Raw genomic sequence first — 20918 nt, 5'->3', positions numbered from 1 at the left:
TTGTTAGAATCAGTTTCTATTTGTTCCTTGTTTGTCACCTTCTATTGTGACTGCACCTGATTGGCTTGTGGCATCTTCATCATTCAATGACTTGGCAACACATGAGTAGATTTCAGAGACAACATCCTACATTTGGATTCTAGTTCTTACCAATTCTTATCCAAAATGGGAAGGATTCCTGCATTTGTACTCAATGTATCTTCTTCCCAAGGGGAGAAATGTTGTTTGTAGGTTGGACTATATTTTGTAATCAAGCACTCACCATTTATGTAGGACATTATACATTGTGGAGGGGCTATGAAGTCTCCATCTTTTCTTCCTGTGGGGGGATCATCGATTGTAATTTCATGATGTATGTAGTCCTTGGGGGGTATCATTGATTCCTCCATGCATCATCATTTGTTTGTATCTTTTCTCTCTTTTGGAGAGGAGTTTTGTCCTGTTTGCTTTTCTCCTTTTGTGAGAGATTGCATTTACATTGTACATGCGTACCTAAAATGGATTTGTAATCGGAACCCATCATAATAATCTACTCCCTAAGTTGCAGTTAAGGAGGGGTGTTGGTGTGAATAAGGTTTTGGACCTAGTAAAGGTCTTGTACCTAGTGTGGTCACTAGTTTCTAGTAGTGCACTTATTCACATGACTTAAATTTACTTAGGTCCTAGGTGTCCTAGAAGATTGATTAATTGTCATATGATCTTATCTTATCTGATGACAACTACTTTTAGTTACCTAAGTCAACACTTTAGTTATCTCAATGTTAAGATTATGACACATGTCAACATCTTGTCTAATCCTACCTCTCACCTTGCCTTTGTAAGCAAGACCACTCATGTACATTTTCATGTCCATTGTAATATTCAACCATTATTCTATCTTGCATTGTTGAAGCAAGCTATTATTGCCATTCTCTCTTGCAGAAGTTATTTTGGTCTTGTAGGGTTCCTGAGGGGGTTGAGGAGTCACCAATCTATTCCAACAAGTTATGTTCCTAAGTTGAATATTTTATTTTTATAAAAGTGACTTACCTCGAGCCAAAAAAAATAGTAAAACATTATAAAGTCACTTTTGGGAGTTAAAAGTTTAGTATTTTAAAAATGAATTGATAATATAGGAATTCCAAAAAGTTCCACAGGAGGCTATAAAAGGAGGCTGAGGAGAAGAAAGGAATTCATTCTGAAGATCAATAATTTTCTCGTTATGAGATTTTGTCCCTATGGCTAAATTGTTACCAATGGGATGAAAACCCCAATGTTTTCTTGATGGATGAAAAACTGAAAGGCAAGGTGCATACAACCCCATCTACTCCATATGCTCTAACCAGCAAGTCCATACCATTATTAATTACCAATAAAGGGCATAATTTGTGTTTTAAGTCTCGAAAGCCTTAGGGAAACTTCCAACGCAGCACTTTAGGGAGTCAAATGAGTCAACCATGTCTTCAATAAAAAGAATCAAAGCTTTTGAGGTTGTCGTACTTCCTTCAAGGAGTCATACAAGGATTTGGGGTCATTGAAGGGTGACGTGGCATCTAGGTGGGAGTTAAAGCAAGTCAGACCAAGCTAGCGCTACCTTCCTCAAGTTTATTTGCTATTTCTGCCTTCCTAAGGAAGTTGCAGCCCACGTATGACTGTCGTACCATTCCTAGGGTGTCATGCATCATGAAAAAGGAGTGTCGTACATCTTGGACCTAGAGTTGAGAGTATTGGTAGCTGCTGTTTGAACTTCTATGAGATTTACAAAAAGGTGGGAGATTTATATATATGCAATTTCATTAATTGCAGAAGTTCTGTTAATGTTATTGTATCTTCTAGTTTACTACAGCAACATATGCACTAGGAGAAAATTATCTATTGTAAACAACTTTCAGTTATCTAAGGGAATATCTTAATACCATCACGGGAGATAGAAATATTGTGTTCTGATGTTGGTTTATAAATTGTGATTTAATAATAATGAAATGAGCTCTCAAACCTACTGCAAACAAACTATTTGATGAAATACCTATTCCTCATAAACTCTGAAAATTGCAAAAAAATTGGTTTAAACAATTGATCCAGCTTATTACATGTAATGCATATGCACCCACTGAATAAGTGGTATTGGCTGGCTTTCCGCCTGGTGCGTTCCTTTAAACACCACATGTCAGTTAATTGTACTCCAGAACACCATGCTCTCACATTGCCCATTTTGGGATCTGGGTGATCACAAAGTGGGAAGGATTCTACATAGCATTTTATTTTTAATTGAAGATATTTTCAAAAAAAAAATTAGGGGTGTATATTACACAAGTGGAGAAGTTGAGTAGAAGTGCGCCTATTTGACCAAATTACACTCATGAGGCATTGACAATTTGACACTAATTTAACAAAAGCAAGGAATAGGTTTCCAACCCAATCCATTCAGGTTTTCCAGTGTACTTCCAACCTCTACCAAACTAAGACTTGGGAACATGGTGTGAAAATCATCCAAGTATAATGCCAAGGACTGCTTCTTCTTGCTTTGTTCGAAAAATATAGCATTGTCCACATGCCTTAGTCTATATAATTGGTAAGGCAACTCTAAAGAGCTTAATTCCAGAAGAAACCTTTAGTTGAGAACGATTCTTATTCAGCATGGACTCGCTTGTAGGAGAGAGAAACAAATTTTGTATAGGCAATCTGGTATGTCTTGTTTTCAACCTTTAATCTATATTTACTTAATTTTCATGTACAATATTATTTTGTATTTCAATGGCATGGCAGAATTGCATGGTAAGATCCTTTGTTGTGTCATATGGCATGGAATGAATTATGGTGTGCATGAAACAAAGATACAATAATCTTGTAATCATCATCACAGAAAGATGGTCAGTGAATGGACTTACTTGTTACATTAACTCTGATAATCAACACCTATTCGAGTTTGTACACAGGTTATGGTCAACGACTCAACAGAATCATCTTTCAGACCCAGCAGCAGATTCTTTGAATGATGAGTGAAAAATCAACCAAAAGGAAAACTATCTAATTCTTAATGAAGGGGTTGCCTACTGTTATTTGGCAAAAAGAAGTAGACGTATGAGGTTACCATGTGTGGTCAATTTTGGACAATTCCAAGTGGTTATAAAGCTACACTACATGCTTTGTCCTTTACTATGTTAATTATGCCACTTGAAAATGAATTACAAAGTTCTGTCAACTGGTACAAGAACTTCCTCAACAAAAAAAATGGATCATACAACACTCCACAAGTTAAGGGGAAAACCAACAAAGTAAAGCAACTCTTCTCTGATCAAACACAAGCCATATTAAATGTACATCACCAACTACATGGTAGTCTGACTGTGGATATATACTAATATACTATATATACACCCTCATTAAAGCTCAAATTATTATAAGTAATTCATTATTAGAATCGTCCTCTATTGGAATCAAATGACATCATAGAATTGGCAGATTTGGTTAACAGTTTGCACAAAGGAAAAGTATATAAACTCGACGTTCTTCTTTTATGTGTTTTGTCATTAACAATATATCCTTTCACTAAGTTTCCTCAAATCAAACTTACCTACTAAATGTCATTATCTGAAGTTTTACTTCAAAGACTTAATTAATTCTAGCTTTCAACTTGCGAATGTAATTTTGCTGGAGAATTTAAGCATTTTTACATGACATGACCAGTAAACAAAATGCCTATGGAGGAGAACTCAATCATAATACAAGAATCGCATACACCCAATTTTATTAGAGAGCAGCATGTATAACACATTTCCATTAGAAGTGACCAAAAGAACCCAAGTTTTTTTAGGAGTTTTGCAATTGATTAAGGCTTTATTGAAATATCATATATAAGTACTTTGGTAATCATCTCACAACCATCTCACTACAAGATCCCTATCAATCGCACTATTGAAAAAATAGATGTGGCAGAAAACTTTACATACAACAGGGTCAAAGGGCGCCATGAGATGACATTGCAGGCAAGGAAATTCTGTCGATGAAGAAACAATTAGTTTGAAGTCTAGAAAATATAGCATTGCTCTTAACATTTCATATCTCCGAATGCACCTTTTACATCTCAAGGTATACCCTTTCATATCTTGGACTTTTTTGTTCATATCTCAAAGATAATTACAATTTTATTATATCTATGTCCATACTGAGAGCACAACATGACACTACAATGGTTAAGAGAAGAATACCCAAAAAAGAGTACAATATTCAAATTCATAAAATCAAGAAGACATCTAATATTGCAACTAAATACTATTTGGCAAGGGCATAACAGTTATCCACTTGTGTGAACGTTATACTTCTAATTTAGCATCCTTTCATGGTTGCCATTAAATGGGCCCACATGGTTTGAATATGTCTCATCTCTTTAAAGGAGTTTTTGCAGGCAATTATGCATAATCCAACTAACTTATTTAGAGATTTCTCTCTGTTCTTCCTATAAACATATTATAACATCTAAAATGCTTTAAAACAGCTAGCTGTAATAAAAGGGATCACACTGTTTAATGTTTTAGTTGAAAGATGGAATCTAGTAGCAATATTCCCAAGATAAATATACATAATAATTATCCTAGGCTGCATCTCACATTTGGCTTCTTTAAGGTATATGTCCCTTGCTCGTTTCCCTGGCCAAAGATAGATGTTGTTTCCTCATAGAACCCCAATTAGACTTACACCTTCACTTGAATGCTTGTATGAATCCTTTCATAATATGTTATTAGGATGCTAATCATTAAATGTTATATAACATAATTAAGGTACACTTCACATATGCCAGATTTCATATACATCACATAATCTCTAACCTTTATAATGAATTCTTCTAAGGCCATACTACTTGTACATTCCATAGTGTTCTCTTTATGCTTATCATTACATAAATAACACTGTCAAAAGTTATCCCTGCAATCAACTCTTTGGAGTTCATACTACGACGTTTATAATCCAATTACAAGTAGTAATGTATGATTATGTTAAAAAATTGGGTGCATATCAAAGTCCATGTTAGAAAATTATCCCTAAATATTATGACAGAGATTCAATGACATTAAGTATTTTGTATAAAATAATACAGAGATCCAAACCAATCTTACCAAGAAAAGGATCCCCCACTCTGACAAGACCTTAATATCTGTTATGTTTCTAATCAAGCCAAACTGATTTAGAACCACTCCAGCGAAAAAGAACCCCAAGATCTGCACTAAATCATAGAAATAAACTTGAACATAAATATATATCATCATTTCAAACCGATGATTAAGCAATAATCATAAAACAAGTACCCCAATAGCTATGTATGTCACAGGCACAATATATGATAACTTTAAGACAAAATAAAATATTTTACCACATACAAGTATGTGCTACCAAAAATGTATTGAAGCTGAAGTTTGTGGCCATTTGTGTGTTTCATGCATGCACAAAAATGTTTTTGAATGGAAAAACCTCCTAAAATTAGCTCAATTGAAATGTTAATAACTTAATACCATAAATTTTATATCTGAGATTAATTTATCTCTCTTTTATAAATGACAAAAATCAAGCAACATCTGAAATCTGATAGAGGATTTCCTGCACCTCCCTGCTAATCAAGGGGATGCCGCTAAAATTGTATCTTTGATTACTATTTCGTATCTTCTTTTTCTTATCCATTCATTTATAGGGGTATCCATCCATGAGTTCATCAAGTATCCTTCCTTCAAAGAACTGCCCTACTGCTAACCAGACAGACAATACTGACTTTGTTCTTGTTTGTCTAAGAAGTTAAGAACATGTTATAAACTGTTGCCATAATTAACCTACTTCTTTCTTTGCACTTTCATGTATAGTACTCCCAACCAGGATAGACATTAGTTAATTGAATTTATCATTGAGGATAATATCCTACAACATAAAGATAGACTCGTGAGATGTTACAAGTGTGAGTTCAGGTGCAGCAAGCAAGGATTGCCAAGCTTAAGAAACCTCAAACAACACCAGCAAATTGAATACAACAGATTCAAATAGGGTGTCCAATACAAGAAAGTAAACAAATAGAGAATCTCATCCAACATAACAATCCAAATCACAAGGTTTGGAAAAGCAAGGTTTGTGAGTGCAAGAGGTCACAAAAGAAAAGGCCGACTCTCCTGTTAAACTTGTACACATGAAATTCAAAGAAGAAAGAGCATGACACGCTAAGAAACTAGAAAGAGTCACTTATTGTTGACCTCACAGTTATCTTCTTTCTACCATAGTCATCACCACAAAATCCAAGACAGAGAGAAATAAAATGTCTCAAATTATACCAACACGATATAGATGATCTCTAATGTAAGCCTATCTGAGTATGATTGAAATACAGAAACAGTTACAGATTCCATATCATCTGTTAACAACTCACAGTAGGAAAGAAATGAGTAGGTGCGATCACTTGACCTGGCAGACTGATAGACAACACCACAAGAATCAAAAACCATATTAACTCACAATTTAAAGGTCCATCAACTCACCGTGTGATGAGTCTTCTACCTACTTAGTAACTTTGTTTCTAGCTTCACTTGTATCTTGAGGTCCATTCCAGTAGTCCTGGTAGTAGTATCCCCTCTCTTCCCTCAGTCTATCACGCCTCTTTAACACTCCCCTAGGCATGATGACATTTGAATGGCAAGAGATAAAGGATAAGTTTTTAGCCAACTTTGGATCTCCTAAGGAACAACTTTGGATCTCCTAAGGTCTCATCAAAAAACATTAGCAAGATGAGGGAAATAGTATTGGAAGAAGGGGAAATAGTTAAAATCTGTTTTCCATTTTATTTTACAAATTTACTGCAATAAAAATTATATAAAATGGAAAACATAATTTATGTAGGTGTTATTAAAAATTTAAAATGATGTTGTTTCAATTTTGTATTGATTTTATTTGGTACTATTAATAAAATGGAAAATACATAGAATAAATAAAATGGAAACACAGGTAATATAAATCAAATCAATACAAAATTAAACTCTCACAGTCGAATGCAGTTTTGCCATTGAAATCAATTCACTATACCAAAATTTCTTCACAAAATCAGACTCCACAATTTATGCAGTCAAAAAAACCAATTCATGCAAGGCTCTGGACACAGCTAGAGAAATCGAAAAAAACCAGTTCGTGGTGTTTTCATGCGTGCACCGTAGTGTGATGCATATTATTATTATTATTTAAATCATGGAATGATTTAAACAATAGAAATCATTTGAAATCAAGCATGCATTGACCTTATGATCCCAAGATGTATGTCGGGTCCCGTTGTGGGCCTAGCCTAAAAAGATTCCGTTTTCAAGCAACTAGAACCTAAGAATGCCATCATATTGATTCTTCATGCATTTAGGGCCAAAATATGAAGTGGGTTGTTGTTTGATTCCGCAATTTTCAAACCTTTTTCAAACCTCAAAACTGACCAAATTGCATCTGGAATTGCCCTAGGAAACTCGTCAAACCTGATCATAAGGCTATGAGACTGAAAAAGTGCACTGATATTTGACATGACAATTGCCATTGCCAAACAGTTCTTTTTGATTCCTCCTAGGTTGCAAAATTTTAAAGGTCAAAGGTGGGCCCCAGGGCTGATTTGACAAAATGCAAACATCAAACCTATCAGATCTGATCCTAGGGATCTGTTACTGGGCCAATGTGCTTACTTATGATGCATAAGCATGTCCATCAAGTGGTTTTGCATGGCTATCAACAGGTTTCAATTTATGACCCTCCAAAGTAGGCCACTTAACGCAAATTTTAATAGGGGTGTTTCTGAGTGTACTGCTGCAAACTGAACACATTATGGTACTTCAAATTGCAAAAATTTGAAGGTGCCAACAGGTCTCTTTGCCCACTTGGCCAATCTCAAATCATTTAAATCAAAATATTAATTAGCAGTTAGTTTAGGTGGTCCTTGTGCACCCATGACTATCAATATAACTAGGGAATCATTCTTAAGTGAACATTCAATAGATATATTTTATGTGGGTCATGCTTGCATAGTCAAATCAGCTATATAGGGGCTACATGCAGCCAGTTGTAATGTCCCTATTTTCTAAGCCTTTCATGAAAATTTAGCCTTTTGGCTAAGTGGAGGAATAAGGAGAAATTAATTATTTCTTATAAAGTCATTAAAATAAATTAAAAATTAAAAAGTGACTTTATATTTAATTAATTTAATTAAATAGTGACTATAGTATAAAATTAAAATAATTAAAAAGTCACTTAATAAACAATAAAGTGTACCTACCCTCTTCTAGAAGGAATCTCACGATGGGTTATGAAAAGGATAAATAGAAGAGGGTGATTGATGATTAGGTAGATTGGAAATATGGATATGATGAAATGACTGATGCGAGGCATTGGTGGAATCTCTGAGGACGTAAACCTTCAGCAGATTTGTTAGAAGGGCTGGACGAAACCCTAGTTCTTCGTTTGGGAGTGGGAGATTTTCAGTTTTCCACATTGTGCATAACAGGTTATGGTGATTGGGAAGGACAATCAGTCCTTTCATTTGTGCTTATTGAGGTTTTGTTGCTGCCATGGTGCATATCTTGAGGAATTTTCAGAATCAGCAGTTTGGCTCTCATAACTAATCAAAATCATTCAAGGAAGAGAGGCCGATTTGGTTAGAAAGATTATTGGGAGAATTAAGCTAGCAGATTTACCATTGCTAAGTCTGAAGACTACCAAACTGCTATGCCATACCCTTCGATTTTGGTCAATATTTGTCAAATAGGCTTTGAACTTAACACTTGTATTAGGCGATTTGAATAGCAAGGTGGGGCGATCCTTCTAGGAGGGATTTGAAGGTGTTTGCAGCTCCCAAACAGATTTTTATCAGAATTTGTATCAGACTGTACTCATCCACGATTTTGACCATATTAACTCAAGGGAGCTTCAAGGGTCGCATTGGAGACCAGCAATTTGTTAGAGGATAAGGGCAATTCATTGTGTGGCTAATTGGAGGTGATTCGTGGAGGTATTGGCCCCTAATCAATTAAAATCAGAATCGTATTTGACTGCCATTGTCCATCAGTTTGACTCCTGGCTTGTGGATTTATCTTCCAATGAGGGTGGCGATACAGTCCATCAATCAAGGCGATCCTTTGGGGAAGGTTTGAATTGATATCGGCTGCCATTCACTGTGATCTCAGACTGTACATTGCAGCAGTAAGGATGATGTTTGAAGAGGTTCAATTTGGCTTTTTGGAGAGTCTTTGGCATCATACCTTGCTTGCTCCATTAAGGCGTCTTGGCCAGGTTCTTTACAAAAACTTTCATTGTAAATTCTCAGTGTGAATGCATAAGAATAGTTGCAGTCCTTGAGTCTTCAGAAATCCAGCATCATATGAATTATCAAAATTTGACCATCATATGAATTATCAAAAGAGATCCTTACCCTGCATCTCATTACACTTTCTTTCTGAGGATGCATGACAAGTATTTGTTAAAATGCCATTTGCTGTTATAACTTGATTTGACATTGAGTTTGGAAATTAATCATAGGAGTCAAGTTGCTTTGACCAATATCAGCTTGTGGACCATTTGTGAGTTGTTTATTTAATGATATTTATGTGTGTAAGTCATCACTACAAATCTGAAAACACTATCAGCATAACACGCAGTCCTAGCAGCAAATATTCCTTGTTTTCAGTCATCATTTGAACAGGGGATATTACACCAGTTTTTCTTGACCTCGTGACAGTATTTGGGGTTAAGATTACATTTGGGTTTAGTTGCATTGGTTTTGCTTGTCCATTTTGTTTAATTTTAATACCTATTAAGGTTTACCCTTGGGAACACCCTCACGAGTCTAAGTTGAACTCGAAGCCTAGGAGAATTAACCCACTCTTGTAGAGTTGGCCTTCCACAATTTGCTGATAAGCTGATTTCACCTACATGACAACAACCCTAGCCTTTTGAGTGAGATCTGGTTCTGTTAGCCCAGTTTTTAAACTAGAGAAATTTTATAAACCTTGTGTTGAATCTTGTACTTAAGACCTCCTGGTCAATGATATTACCAGTCATTTGCAAATCTTAGGCCTCTTACCATGTCAAAGCAAAATCGCTCGCCATCTCAATTTTGGAATTGACATCGCTAATGTGGAGATAAGAAAACATATGAGCACACTTCTATATGGTGTGTGCAATTCTATTAATCCACAACTTGTTTATGGAGATGGCATTGCATATTATTGAGAGGATGGAACTACATATTAAAGGTTCTTGGAAAGAGAATCTGCTTAGCAAATATAGTTATTGCATATCCTTTAAGGCTAAGGTGTCATTGGGTACTCTTTATGTCAATGATCAAGGTATCAATATACGGGCAAATTGCAACAGTCGATCCTTTACATCCTTGTGGAGAACCTCGAAGTTGTCTTTTCCTTTCGAATGGAAAGGCATATATTTTGTGCCCTCAAATACATGGATGGTGAGATGATTACAAGTACAAATAAAGAAGATGAAGATGGATAAACACCTCGTCATGATCCTAACTTGAAAGTTATAAATTTCAAGTTGTTCTATTGTAAAAGTGTCTATGTCACTCATTCTAACTACTAGTTAGAAAATGAACTTGATTTTTGTAAAAGTTAGGTAAATCCTAACTTACTTCTAAAAGGTAGTTACTAGAAATAATAACTTAGGTTGTTATCTGTTGTGACCATTTCACACATCGCCCCATTAAAATGGGGACCCCCTCTTTTTGCTCGTTTTTCTCGCCTTTCTCTCTGCTTTTTAGGGTTTTGGTTTAGTATGTCAGTCGTCTGGACTAGGGTCAAGCCTTAGGGTTTCTGTTTTGTGTTTTCAGGCCAGAGTCCAGTCCATCTTGAGAGCTTTTGAGCTTCCTCCCGTAGGATGCAATTTTGAATAAGGTGAATTCGTCAGGAGGTCAAGTGAGTTGGTCTAGGTGCAGTAGGAATTTTGAATACAAGTCCAAATCTGTCTAAGTGTTAAATGATGGAATTATGGACTTTTGTCCAATTGGATTTTTGATTAAATTTTGAAAATTTTGATATTTGATTCCGGGCATTGGAAAAGTCTTATTGTTGCCTTGTCAAGTGGTTAAAACTCTAAAATCTTGATATTTTGGCCTGTAGAAGCAAAATCGCTCCTGTCCCTCACTGAAGGACCGGAGCTTGTTTCTCAAAATTTTACTGTCCTTGCAGGATCGAGACAATTTTCGGATTGGAAGAGATAAAGGGAGGCATGTCCTTTCCGTTGAATATAATTTGAAGAATTTCGCAAACATGGAAATGTGCCAGGAGCAAAATTCGCTCCTGTCCCTCACTGAAGGACTGGAGCTTAAAATCCAACATTGACTTGTCCTTGCAAGATTTCAACAATTTCGCGATTTGAGGAGAACCAAGGAAGTACATCTTATCAGTTGAATATAACTTGAAATTGCCAACGTAAGGAAAATTAGACCTAAATGCAAAATCACTCCTGTCCCTCAGCCAGGGACCAGGGCGAAATTTGATGTTAGCTCCCGTCCCTCTCCCAGGGACCAGAGCGAATTACCTTATAGGGCAAAATTTGGGCGAAGATCAAGTAAGTTTTAAGTTTGAGGCAGGTAAAGAAGGTGTAACGGACCCATTGAAGACAAATTGAAGATTGCAAGACACCGAAGCGAGGCCCATATTTGCCTAGGCGCTCCTGTCCCTCAGTAAGGGACCAGAGCGATTTCTTCCTTAGATCAAATTCTCACCAAGTTGAAACAAATTCCATGCCAAGGATGAATGAGAGGATGCATGACGAGTCCGTTGAAGATAATTTTAAGCAGTGGCAAAGTGTGATTGAGCCTAGAAAATGAAGTTCGCTCCTGTCCCTCAGCCAGGGACCAGGGCGAAGTATTGGTTATGTTGCCTTCCTTCCAAATTTAAAATCATTCCAAGTCAAGGTGTGAGATGGCAATGACGTTTGAAACGCCTCGAAGAGAAAGTAAAGTATCAAAGACTGCAAAGGTGATGGAAATGCCCAAGTTCGCTCCTGTCCCTCTCCTAGGGACCAGAGCGAAATCTCTAAATAAGCTTAAATTTTGAATATCAATCACGTTTCAAATGTTCAAGAAGGACCAAGGGACATTGTTTTACACTGTCAAGGCAATTGCAAGTTGATAGAAACAAGGATGAGCCCAAGATACCAAGGATCGCTCCTGTCCTTCAGGCAAGGACCAGGGCGATATTCACTACACTAGCCAGTTCCTTCAAAAAATCACGTCTAGCCAAGGACATGCAGGGTTGCACAAAGTCAAAAGTGTTCTTGAGAAGATGATATGCGAGAAACCAAACGCCAAAAGTGATCAACTTGAGCAAAGAAGCTAAATCGCTCCTATCCTTCAGGCAAGGACCAGGGCGATATTAATTAAATCACTCATTTTCCTTCAAAAATCACCTCAAAACAAAGATCAACAAGGTTGAAAATATCATTTGGAAGGTGATGAACAAGAAGTTAAGGTTAAAAGATGGCAAATTTTGGCTAGAACATAAAGTTCGCTCCAGTCCCTCACCAAGGGACCAGGGCGAAAATCATTCAAACATCAAATGTGCCTTGTAAAAGACAAGTAAAGTATGCGTGGAGTGAAGGGGTAACGTTGTTACTTGCCTAGTGATGAAGACTCGCGATCAAAGAAACAAGGATCAAGGAGAACACAAGGTTCGCTCCTATCCCTCACCAAGGGACCAGGGCGATATTGACCTTAAGAGGCATTTATCCACAAAGTTGAATCGATCAAGCTTTAGATACCTAACGAAGATGCCAGTTTACACGTGGAGAAGGTAGTTTTGAACGTAAAAGGCAAGAGAATCAAGGCTAAAATGCTAATTCGCTCCTGTCCCTCTCCCAGCGACCAGAGCGATATGGTTTGTATTTTTTCATCTCCCGAATTTTGGCGCTAATAACATTTTTGAATTTTATTAAATGCTAAAATCGATAAAATTTGAATATTCAATTAAAGTTAGCATTTAAAATTTGCGCATGGACATTTAATTAATTATTTTTTGCCTTTAAAAAATCGAATTAATTAATTGCGAGGGCATTAAATGAATTAATTATTATTTTAAATAAAAATTAAATTGGGGTGAGCGCTTGAATTTTAAATCTTATATTTTTACAAAGTCGGCCCTTGATTTTTATTTGAAATTTGTTTTAATTGCCATATTTTACAAAGTCGGCCTAGAGGTAAATGAGAGGGTGAGCGCCTATAAAGGGGAGGTAAATTATTTCATTTTCAAATCATCTTTCAAACATCCTTTGCATGAGAAATATCAAGAAGACAAGGAAGTGCGAAATTATCATTAGAGAAGAGTGCGAATTTCATCAAGGATACAAAGTGCGAACATCATCAAAAGGAGTGCAAGTTTGGTTCAAGTGGAGCGAACTTGCCATCAAGACATTGAAGACCCCCCCCCAAAGGTGGCGAAGTTGCTAAGGAGGACGTTCGTTTGAGGAGGATCACGTTGAAATCATCAAACATTGATTTTTGCCTAGGCGAATTTCTTAATTTTGCATTTTAGAGTTAGTTCTCAAGAGAGGTATGGCGAAGATCCTTTGTCTTGAATTTTGAATTTTGATCGTCCTAGCCTCAAATTTTGAATTTTGAAATTTTGAAATTTCAGTAGCTCAATCGTTTTTAGGAAATGATAACTCAAAGACTTATCATGAAGTTTCCTAAATTTAATCTCTAATCTATAGTTATGCATTGCAAAATCTAGTTTCTTATTATGAAATGTTGTGTAGGTGTTACAATGGCGACCCCGAAGGCGGGAGCATCCACCAGTCGTCCAGCTCTTATGAAGGAAGATCAAAAGAACAAAGAACTGGAGACCAAGATCGTGTCTAAGTGGAGCAACATTGCAGTCACCAACTTGGGCAACTTCAGTACGAAGAAGTTTCGGGAGGTCCCTTACATTGGCAAGCCATCACCTGTCGCCAAGAGGATAATTGAAAGTGGCATCATTAAGGCGGCCGGCTTCCCTCCAGCAGTACAGTGCCATGAGTTGATGATCGAATGTGCTCGTCATTATGATCCTCAGTCCAGAACGATCGTGTCCAAGGAGGGAAACACTTTAGCTTATCTTTCAAAGGAAGCTATAAGTGAGGCTTTCCATCTTCCAGAGCACAGAGATATGGTCTACAAAAGCATAGAAGGAGCCAGGTCCATGTACGAAGATGATCCAGATGCTTGCCTAAGCATCATCAACAAGAATTGGTTACTTAAGAGTCGTCCTCGCCTGAGCAAGATCCCGAACACACCACATAGGATCGATTTCCAGGAGGAGTACAGAGATTTGATAACGATGCTCAACCGAGTTAGAGGAGCCCCTCAAGCCTTCTATTTTGAGAAATGGAAGTTCTACTTCATCCAGGTGATAGTTCAAGGAAAAGGAACAATTCATTGGGCTAGAATGATTAGCCATTGCTTGGACGTACAGTTAAGGAGACTGAAGGCTACCAAGTCCTTCCACATGAGTTCATACATCATATATGCCTTGATCAGGAGCTTTGAGTACGCAGGACTACCTCACAAAGGAGTGATTGGAAGAGGACCCAGCGAGGTCAGAGTTTGTGATTCCTATGTCCACTTGCATCATCCGCCAGGAAGTAACTACAAGTTAGTTAATGATACCTTCACGATGAACATCACAAGGACGTTGCAAGGTGGGATTCACAATCGTCTATCTCAGGATGCACAGGAACTAGTAAAGAGGTACGGTGCTTGGTTTATCCAATTTCCGAAATTTACTTATATCAGAGTTCATGGATGTCCTTCACCTCCATACATGTTGCCGAGATATCCGACAAACAGAATAGTGTTACTTGAGGTAACAAGACAGTTGGTAGCATATGCGAAGGCATTCAGACACAGACATGGAAATGGAGTTCCTGTACCTATCATATTGGGCAATTCGGTTGAGGTATGTCCTAATGCTTTAGCCATGGATGACGCAGAGAAGGAGTTAGCTTTGTATTCATTTTCATTCTCTGCCTTGAGAGAAAGTTTTGATCCACATGGATATATAGAGGAGACAGTCGGTAGGAAATTTAAGCATGAGTTTCAGATAGAAGATTTTATGATGAATCTCTTAGACGATCTTGAAGTGAAAAGAAAGATGCATTCTAGATTGCCTTTGGATTTCATCAGGAAATGCAAGATTTACAGAGTGGCCGACCAAGCTCAGGACAGTGGCAGACATCTCCAATCATCCTATGATCGAGAAAGAAAAACAGTGAGGTTAGATTGGAATGAGCCCGAGGTTGTGGATCTAGATGCTTTGATGGCTCCAGTCTTGTATTGTACTCGCAGATGGGTTGATGTACAGCATCAGAAGTTGAGAGAGCAAGGCATAGCTATGACTTTTACCTTGGAGGAAAGACCAGCTGAGGGTGGAGCCAGTCTAAGCGAAGGCAATCCTAATCCCAGAAATACAAGTGAAGGCAACCTTCGAAGTGCAAGTGAAGGCAATCTCCATCCAAGAGGCTCAAAGAGGAAAGAGAGACCTGAGAAGAGAGAATCTTCCAAGAAGAAGCAAGAGGCTAACCGAGATCGTTCATCCGGTACATCTTCTCGACAAGAGAAGAGGACATTTGAGATAGAGGAGTCTATGGAGTCAATGGTACAGAATGATAAAGAAGGACAGGCACCAGGTGGATCTCTCCAAGACAATGAGTTGCATGAAGATAGGGAAGATAATGAAGTAACATCTCCTCCCAGAGAAGAAGAATTGCTCAAGGAAATACAGGTTAAAGAGACAAGATCTGCCATCCCAGATTGGTTGAAGGAAAGATTAACGAAGGTAATTGTGATCGAGGACGAGGACAATGTGATTGATTTGGAGAGCCTTGTTGGACATTCCCAGGAAGTGACAGAGCAGAGGAAGGCTACCAAGATGTCCAAGATGATTAGAGATGAGACTGGATCCAGAAAGTTGCAGATAGCTACACCGGCAGTGGACAAATATGAAGGTGAGATCCTCGCAGAAGAATATGATGTAGAGACATTTGAGCTAGGTCCATCCACAGCTGAACAGACAATGGATGATGCCACCGATTCATTTGAGGCATTGAAAGACAAGCTTAGGGAAGAAATGGAGAGGAATAGAAAGCTTGAGAGAGAAGTTGGTGCATGGAGAACATATTTCAGCCATCTCAATCAGCCTTTAGGACGTCAGGATCCAGCAAGATCACCCGTACAGGCACTTCCCCTTCAATCAATTGGTGAGGCAGAGAGATTCAGGAGTTTGGTCCAGCTTATGAGCACTTGGATTGACAAATCTCATACAGTTGTCGTAGAATTTGCAACGAGGATGATGAAGACCATTCATAGGGCTATCCAGGTTCTTGAGATCATCCACAACTTGATGATAACGGTAGCTGCTTTCGCTCATACCAAAGATGTTATCATTCCTGTCTTGCAAGTAATCAGACAAACATCAAGGAAGGTCTTAGCACAGGAAAAGATCATGGATGGAGGAGCTCACAGTTTACTTCAGTGGTCAACCTTACTCCAGATGAAGGAAGTTCTCTTCGAGGACATCAGTACTAGATGTAGCCATGTTGAGGAGGTTATCCACCCGATCTAGGACAGAGTATTTGAGGTACTACGTACCATTCTTGGCAGGAGGATCGAAGTTGAGACAGATGTGGATTTGCAGGAATTGGAGGATAGAATTAAGGTCATCTTTTGCAAGGATGCTAATGTTATCACAGATGAGCAACGAGACCAGATGTTTGCTACCATGCTCCTGATTGAAAAGACTAAGGAACTCGAACCTGAATGGGACGCTGCTCTTCTCAAGGCCTTTGATCAGGTCATCCACTTGGAAGAAAGAATGAGGAATCTTCCCGAGATTCCAATTGCTGAGATCGAAGGAATCGTATCAAGATTCATTGCATATGCTAAAAAGGAGCATTGGAAAGGGAATAAGATTCTAGATGAGAGGTTGTTATAGATGACATGGCACCTTAATTGTCATTGGTCTATATCTCCTAGGTTTTTGTGCCAAATTTAATATTTGGCTATGCATTTAATATTGTTCAGTAAAAAGGGGGCTATTTGTAATAAACCCTAATTAGGGTTTAGGTGTCATAATCTTGGCCATTGATCTTCTTTCAATCTGGATCGTTCATTGTAATTGAGGATGCTATTTATACCCTCATTTCTTTTCATTTTAAAATCAATCAGAGAGAGTTAGAAATTATTGATGCATTAGAGAATTAGAGAGATTAGAGTTTAGAAGCAATTTACTTTTGTAGCAAGATTGAGCTTTGAGAAAGGAATTCAAACAATTGTTGTACATGATGGCTTTGAGATCAATAAAATATTGAAGTTATGGTGTTTTGTTGCAATTCTCTTGGTTATCCTCATGGTTGTTCATTTTTCTTGAATCATTCTCAATCAAAGTAGTGTTTTAATTCGAAGGACAAAGTGTTGGACTTGATCTTTGGTAGGATTCGCTTTCCAAACCACTAGCTTCTTGCTGATTGTAGGAACGCCTTGCGTGGTCGACTAGAGATACTTGAATCGCTTAAACCTTCAATCGTTGTTGTATCTTGGATATGTACCTTTGTGGTAGTGTCCTTGATCTTTGATGTATTGAAAAATCATTTGTTACCTTAGAAGATCGCATCAATTTCAATTGAGTTGTTAATTTATGGCAATATTGAAGTTGGTAGAATCTCACCAAGTCTTGTCCGCATTAAGTCATTCTTAGGGTTAGACTAGATTAGACCTCTTGCAAACCCTACTCTTTTGGCATTTTTTGAAAGCTTGTTTAGTTTAGGAAATTCTTCGGCGACGTAAGGCCCCTTGATGACACAGCAATCACAACGACCACTGGTGCTTATCCACACGTAGAGACCCTACTAAAAAGAACATTAGAGTCATCCTAACTGATCCTTCTTGCGATATCTTCAGCAGTTCGCAACTTTATTCAAGAGAGGATAAGATGCCTATGGGTATTTTATTCTGTGTATGATTGTGTACAAAATACACGTCAACAGAATTTATCCTAAGTGGTTACTCTTGTGCCCTTTTCACACATCACCCCATTGCAAATGGGGACCCTCCCTTTTTCCTGCTTTCTAGGGTTTTTGTTAGTCCCTTGTGACCTCTCGCATCAAGTTTGTTAGTTTTGAACAGTGTTCCACGGGCGTTGGGGACGGGGGGACGGGGGGACGAGGGGGACGCGTTTCCGGGACGGGGGGACCAAGGGCCTAAATTTGGGGACGGCGGGGGGGACGGCGGTGGGGGGGGTGGCGGGGTGGTGGTGCTCATATATATACATATAGTACTTGAAAAACTAGTTTTGAAAAGATGTATAACAGTATAACAGTATAAGAATTAGATTTCAAATGAAACTATAGGAAATACCAAGATTAGTAGATTACTTAGATTAGTGATACGTAACTAATTGCTAAATGCTAATTGCTAAAACTAAAAGTAAATAAAATTTGACAAATGAAATTGTCAAATTGGAGATTTCTCATTTCTATCATATGAATATCGAAAAAGGAAAACGAAAAATATGAATATCTGATGCCATTGCAAAGTCTATAATAATAAAGATGATTACATGATTCATCATTACAATGAGTAGCCAAATACAAATACGTGTAGCAATAGCATTACAAAAGAGACGAGTCAAATACAAAATGACAAAACTGAAAAGTGAAAACTCAAACTGTAGCTAATGGAGGCCTCTAATCATCTGCAAACTCCTCCTCACTGGAACTGCTGGACTCCTGAGGATCAAGGTCCCTCAAGCTCACACCAACTAGCCCTGCATCTGAAGTGGTAGGATCATCCTCATCAATCTGTGAAGGCTCCTCTGGCTCTACATCCCATCGTGCCGCTGGACTCTCCTTGTACATAAGTGTCTTGCGGTCAATGAGACACAAAGCACTGTGTACAGCCACAAGCTTCTCTGCTCTCTTAGAGGTAAGTCTGTTCCTCTTAAGAGAGTGGATGAAGCTATATGTAGACCAGTTCCTCTCAGCAGCTGAAGAACTGGAAACCTGGGATAGCAGACGGATGGCTATAGTGGTGGTCAAAGATTTCGGGCCATGACATTTCCACCACAAAAGTGGGTCCTCCTGTGCCATAATGTCTATATCCATCTTTGCCGCATCTGAATAACCTCTAAGAGTGGCAAATCTTCCCCACTCAATGTGCATTGTGCCGGCATCTCTGGAATCAAACATCTTCTCTATGCACCTAAAGAAACCCGCCTTCACCTCATCATCCTCAATCGGTGTCATTCTACCCGGTCTAGCCTTGTACCACTTAGGATTCAAGGCAAAGGCAGCCATATGCAAAGGAGTGTTCAACTTGTCCCATCTACTCTAAATGATAGGCCGGATTTGCTCATTGTAGAATGCTAGAGAGGGGTCCTTCACTCGCACAGCAGCCCTCATCTGGCCAAGCATAGAGTCAATGCACTCATACAGCTCTCCAAGGTTAGGTGCATCCCCATCCCCATATCTGATCACCTGGAATACTGGAGAAATGATGGAGACAATGTATTTCGCATCAGTCCAAAACACATCACTCTTCACTATCTCCTTCACCCTTCTCCCCTGCTCTGTCTTGGCCTCAGCCCACCTATTCCACTCATTAGTCATAACCATGAGTTGCAATGCCTCTTGCAACTCAATCATTCTCTCCAAGAGAATGAAATAGGATGCATATCTAGTCTCAACTGGTTTCAAGAACTCCTTCTTCGCGAAGGTCCTGAAGAGTGCATGTGAAATGTGGTGGTTGCAGATAAACATCTGCACATCTCTCGCATCGGTGACCACTCCTCTAATCCAGTCAATCTTCCCCATGTCCTTGAGTGCATTGTTCATGGCATGCACACAACATGGGGTCCACCAAATGTGTCTATAGGCTGCCTCAACGAGTCTCCCTGCTGCTCTACACACATAGGCTGCATCTGTCACTACTTGGACCACATTTTGTGGCCCAACCTCCTCAATAGCCTCCCTGAGGACCTGAAACTGGAAATCAGCATCTTTACGATGCCCTGTACAATCAACTGCTCTAAGGAAGTATGGGCCCTCTGCACATGTGACCATGACGTTGATGAGTGGACGATGGCTAATGTTCATCCACCCATCCATAACTATGCTGCACCCTGATGCCACCCAACATGCCTTCATCTTCTCCATCAAAATATTGATCTTGGAATAGCTTTTATCCAAGATCGAGGTCCTCATTTTCGTCTCCCCTGGTGGCACATAAGATGGTCCTCCCTTGGCCACCATATCTATCATCTTCCTATAATAAGGAGACCGTGAAACATGAAATGGAATGCCATTGGCAAAGAAGAAATTGCCAATGGATTCATCTATCTCATCTCTCAGCTGCACATTAAACATATCAGCAATGGGGTTGCTCTGTGGTGTATGCAACTTACGTTTCCCAGCCCTGGCAGCAGTAGAAGTGGAAGTAGATGGAGATCCAAACATCATTCCTCCCGCCTGCGAAGCATGATAAGTATGTGGCACTGGCACATTCTGGCTGTCGTGAAGTGATGCCCTAGCAGACAAAGTAGTAGGCATTGAAATATTTGTGTCATCTGGAACCCCCCAAATCCTGTTAAACTCAATTCTGTAATGTATATTTTTGGGTTCCTCCAAAAACTTACAATGTTTCACGCCTTTTCCTCTCCAAAATAGAAAGTGTGCATTCACCCTGCTAATGCTACCGAACCATTCTCTGTCACAAATATTGCACTTCCACTTCCTTGTTCCCCCACTTGAATGTGATGCAGTGCCTTGTACTGATATTTGTGAAGCAAACTGTTTTAGAGGAGACTTAGGATCAAAATGACCCCTAGCATATGGTGCCAACAACTCTGAAGGGCAACCTGTACTAGCTACTGCACTTGCCATAGAACTAGATTGGCCTCCAG

The 20918-nt window shown here is 38.6% G+C and overlaps 1 protein-coding gene across 1 annotated transcript in view; it reads right to left on the bottom strand.

The window, feature by feature from the left end:
• The window catches only part of LOC131050118 (K(+) efflux antiporter 3, chloroplastic), a 244011-nt gene that overhangs the window by 180351 nt on the left and 42742 nt on the right, over positions 1–20918 (bottom strand). The window contains 1 exon segment of the mRNA XM_057984273.2: positions 5094–5195. Within this exon segment, the coding sequence (XP_057840256.2) occupies positions 5094–5195 (102 nt within the window).

The sequence above is a fragment of the Cryptomeria japonica genome, chromosome 6 (genome assembly GCF_030272615.1).
Source record: "Cryptomeria japonica chromosome 6, Sugi_1.0, whole genome shotgun sequence".
Lineage (NCBI taxonomy): Eukaryota > Viridiplantae > Streptophyta > Pinopsida > Cupressales > Cupressaceae > Cryptomeria > Cryptomeria japonica.
This window is presented reverse-complemented; position numbering and strand designations above follow the sequence as displayed.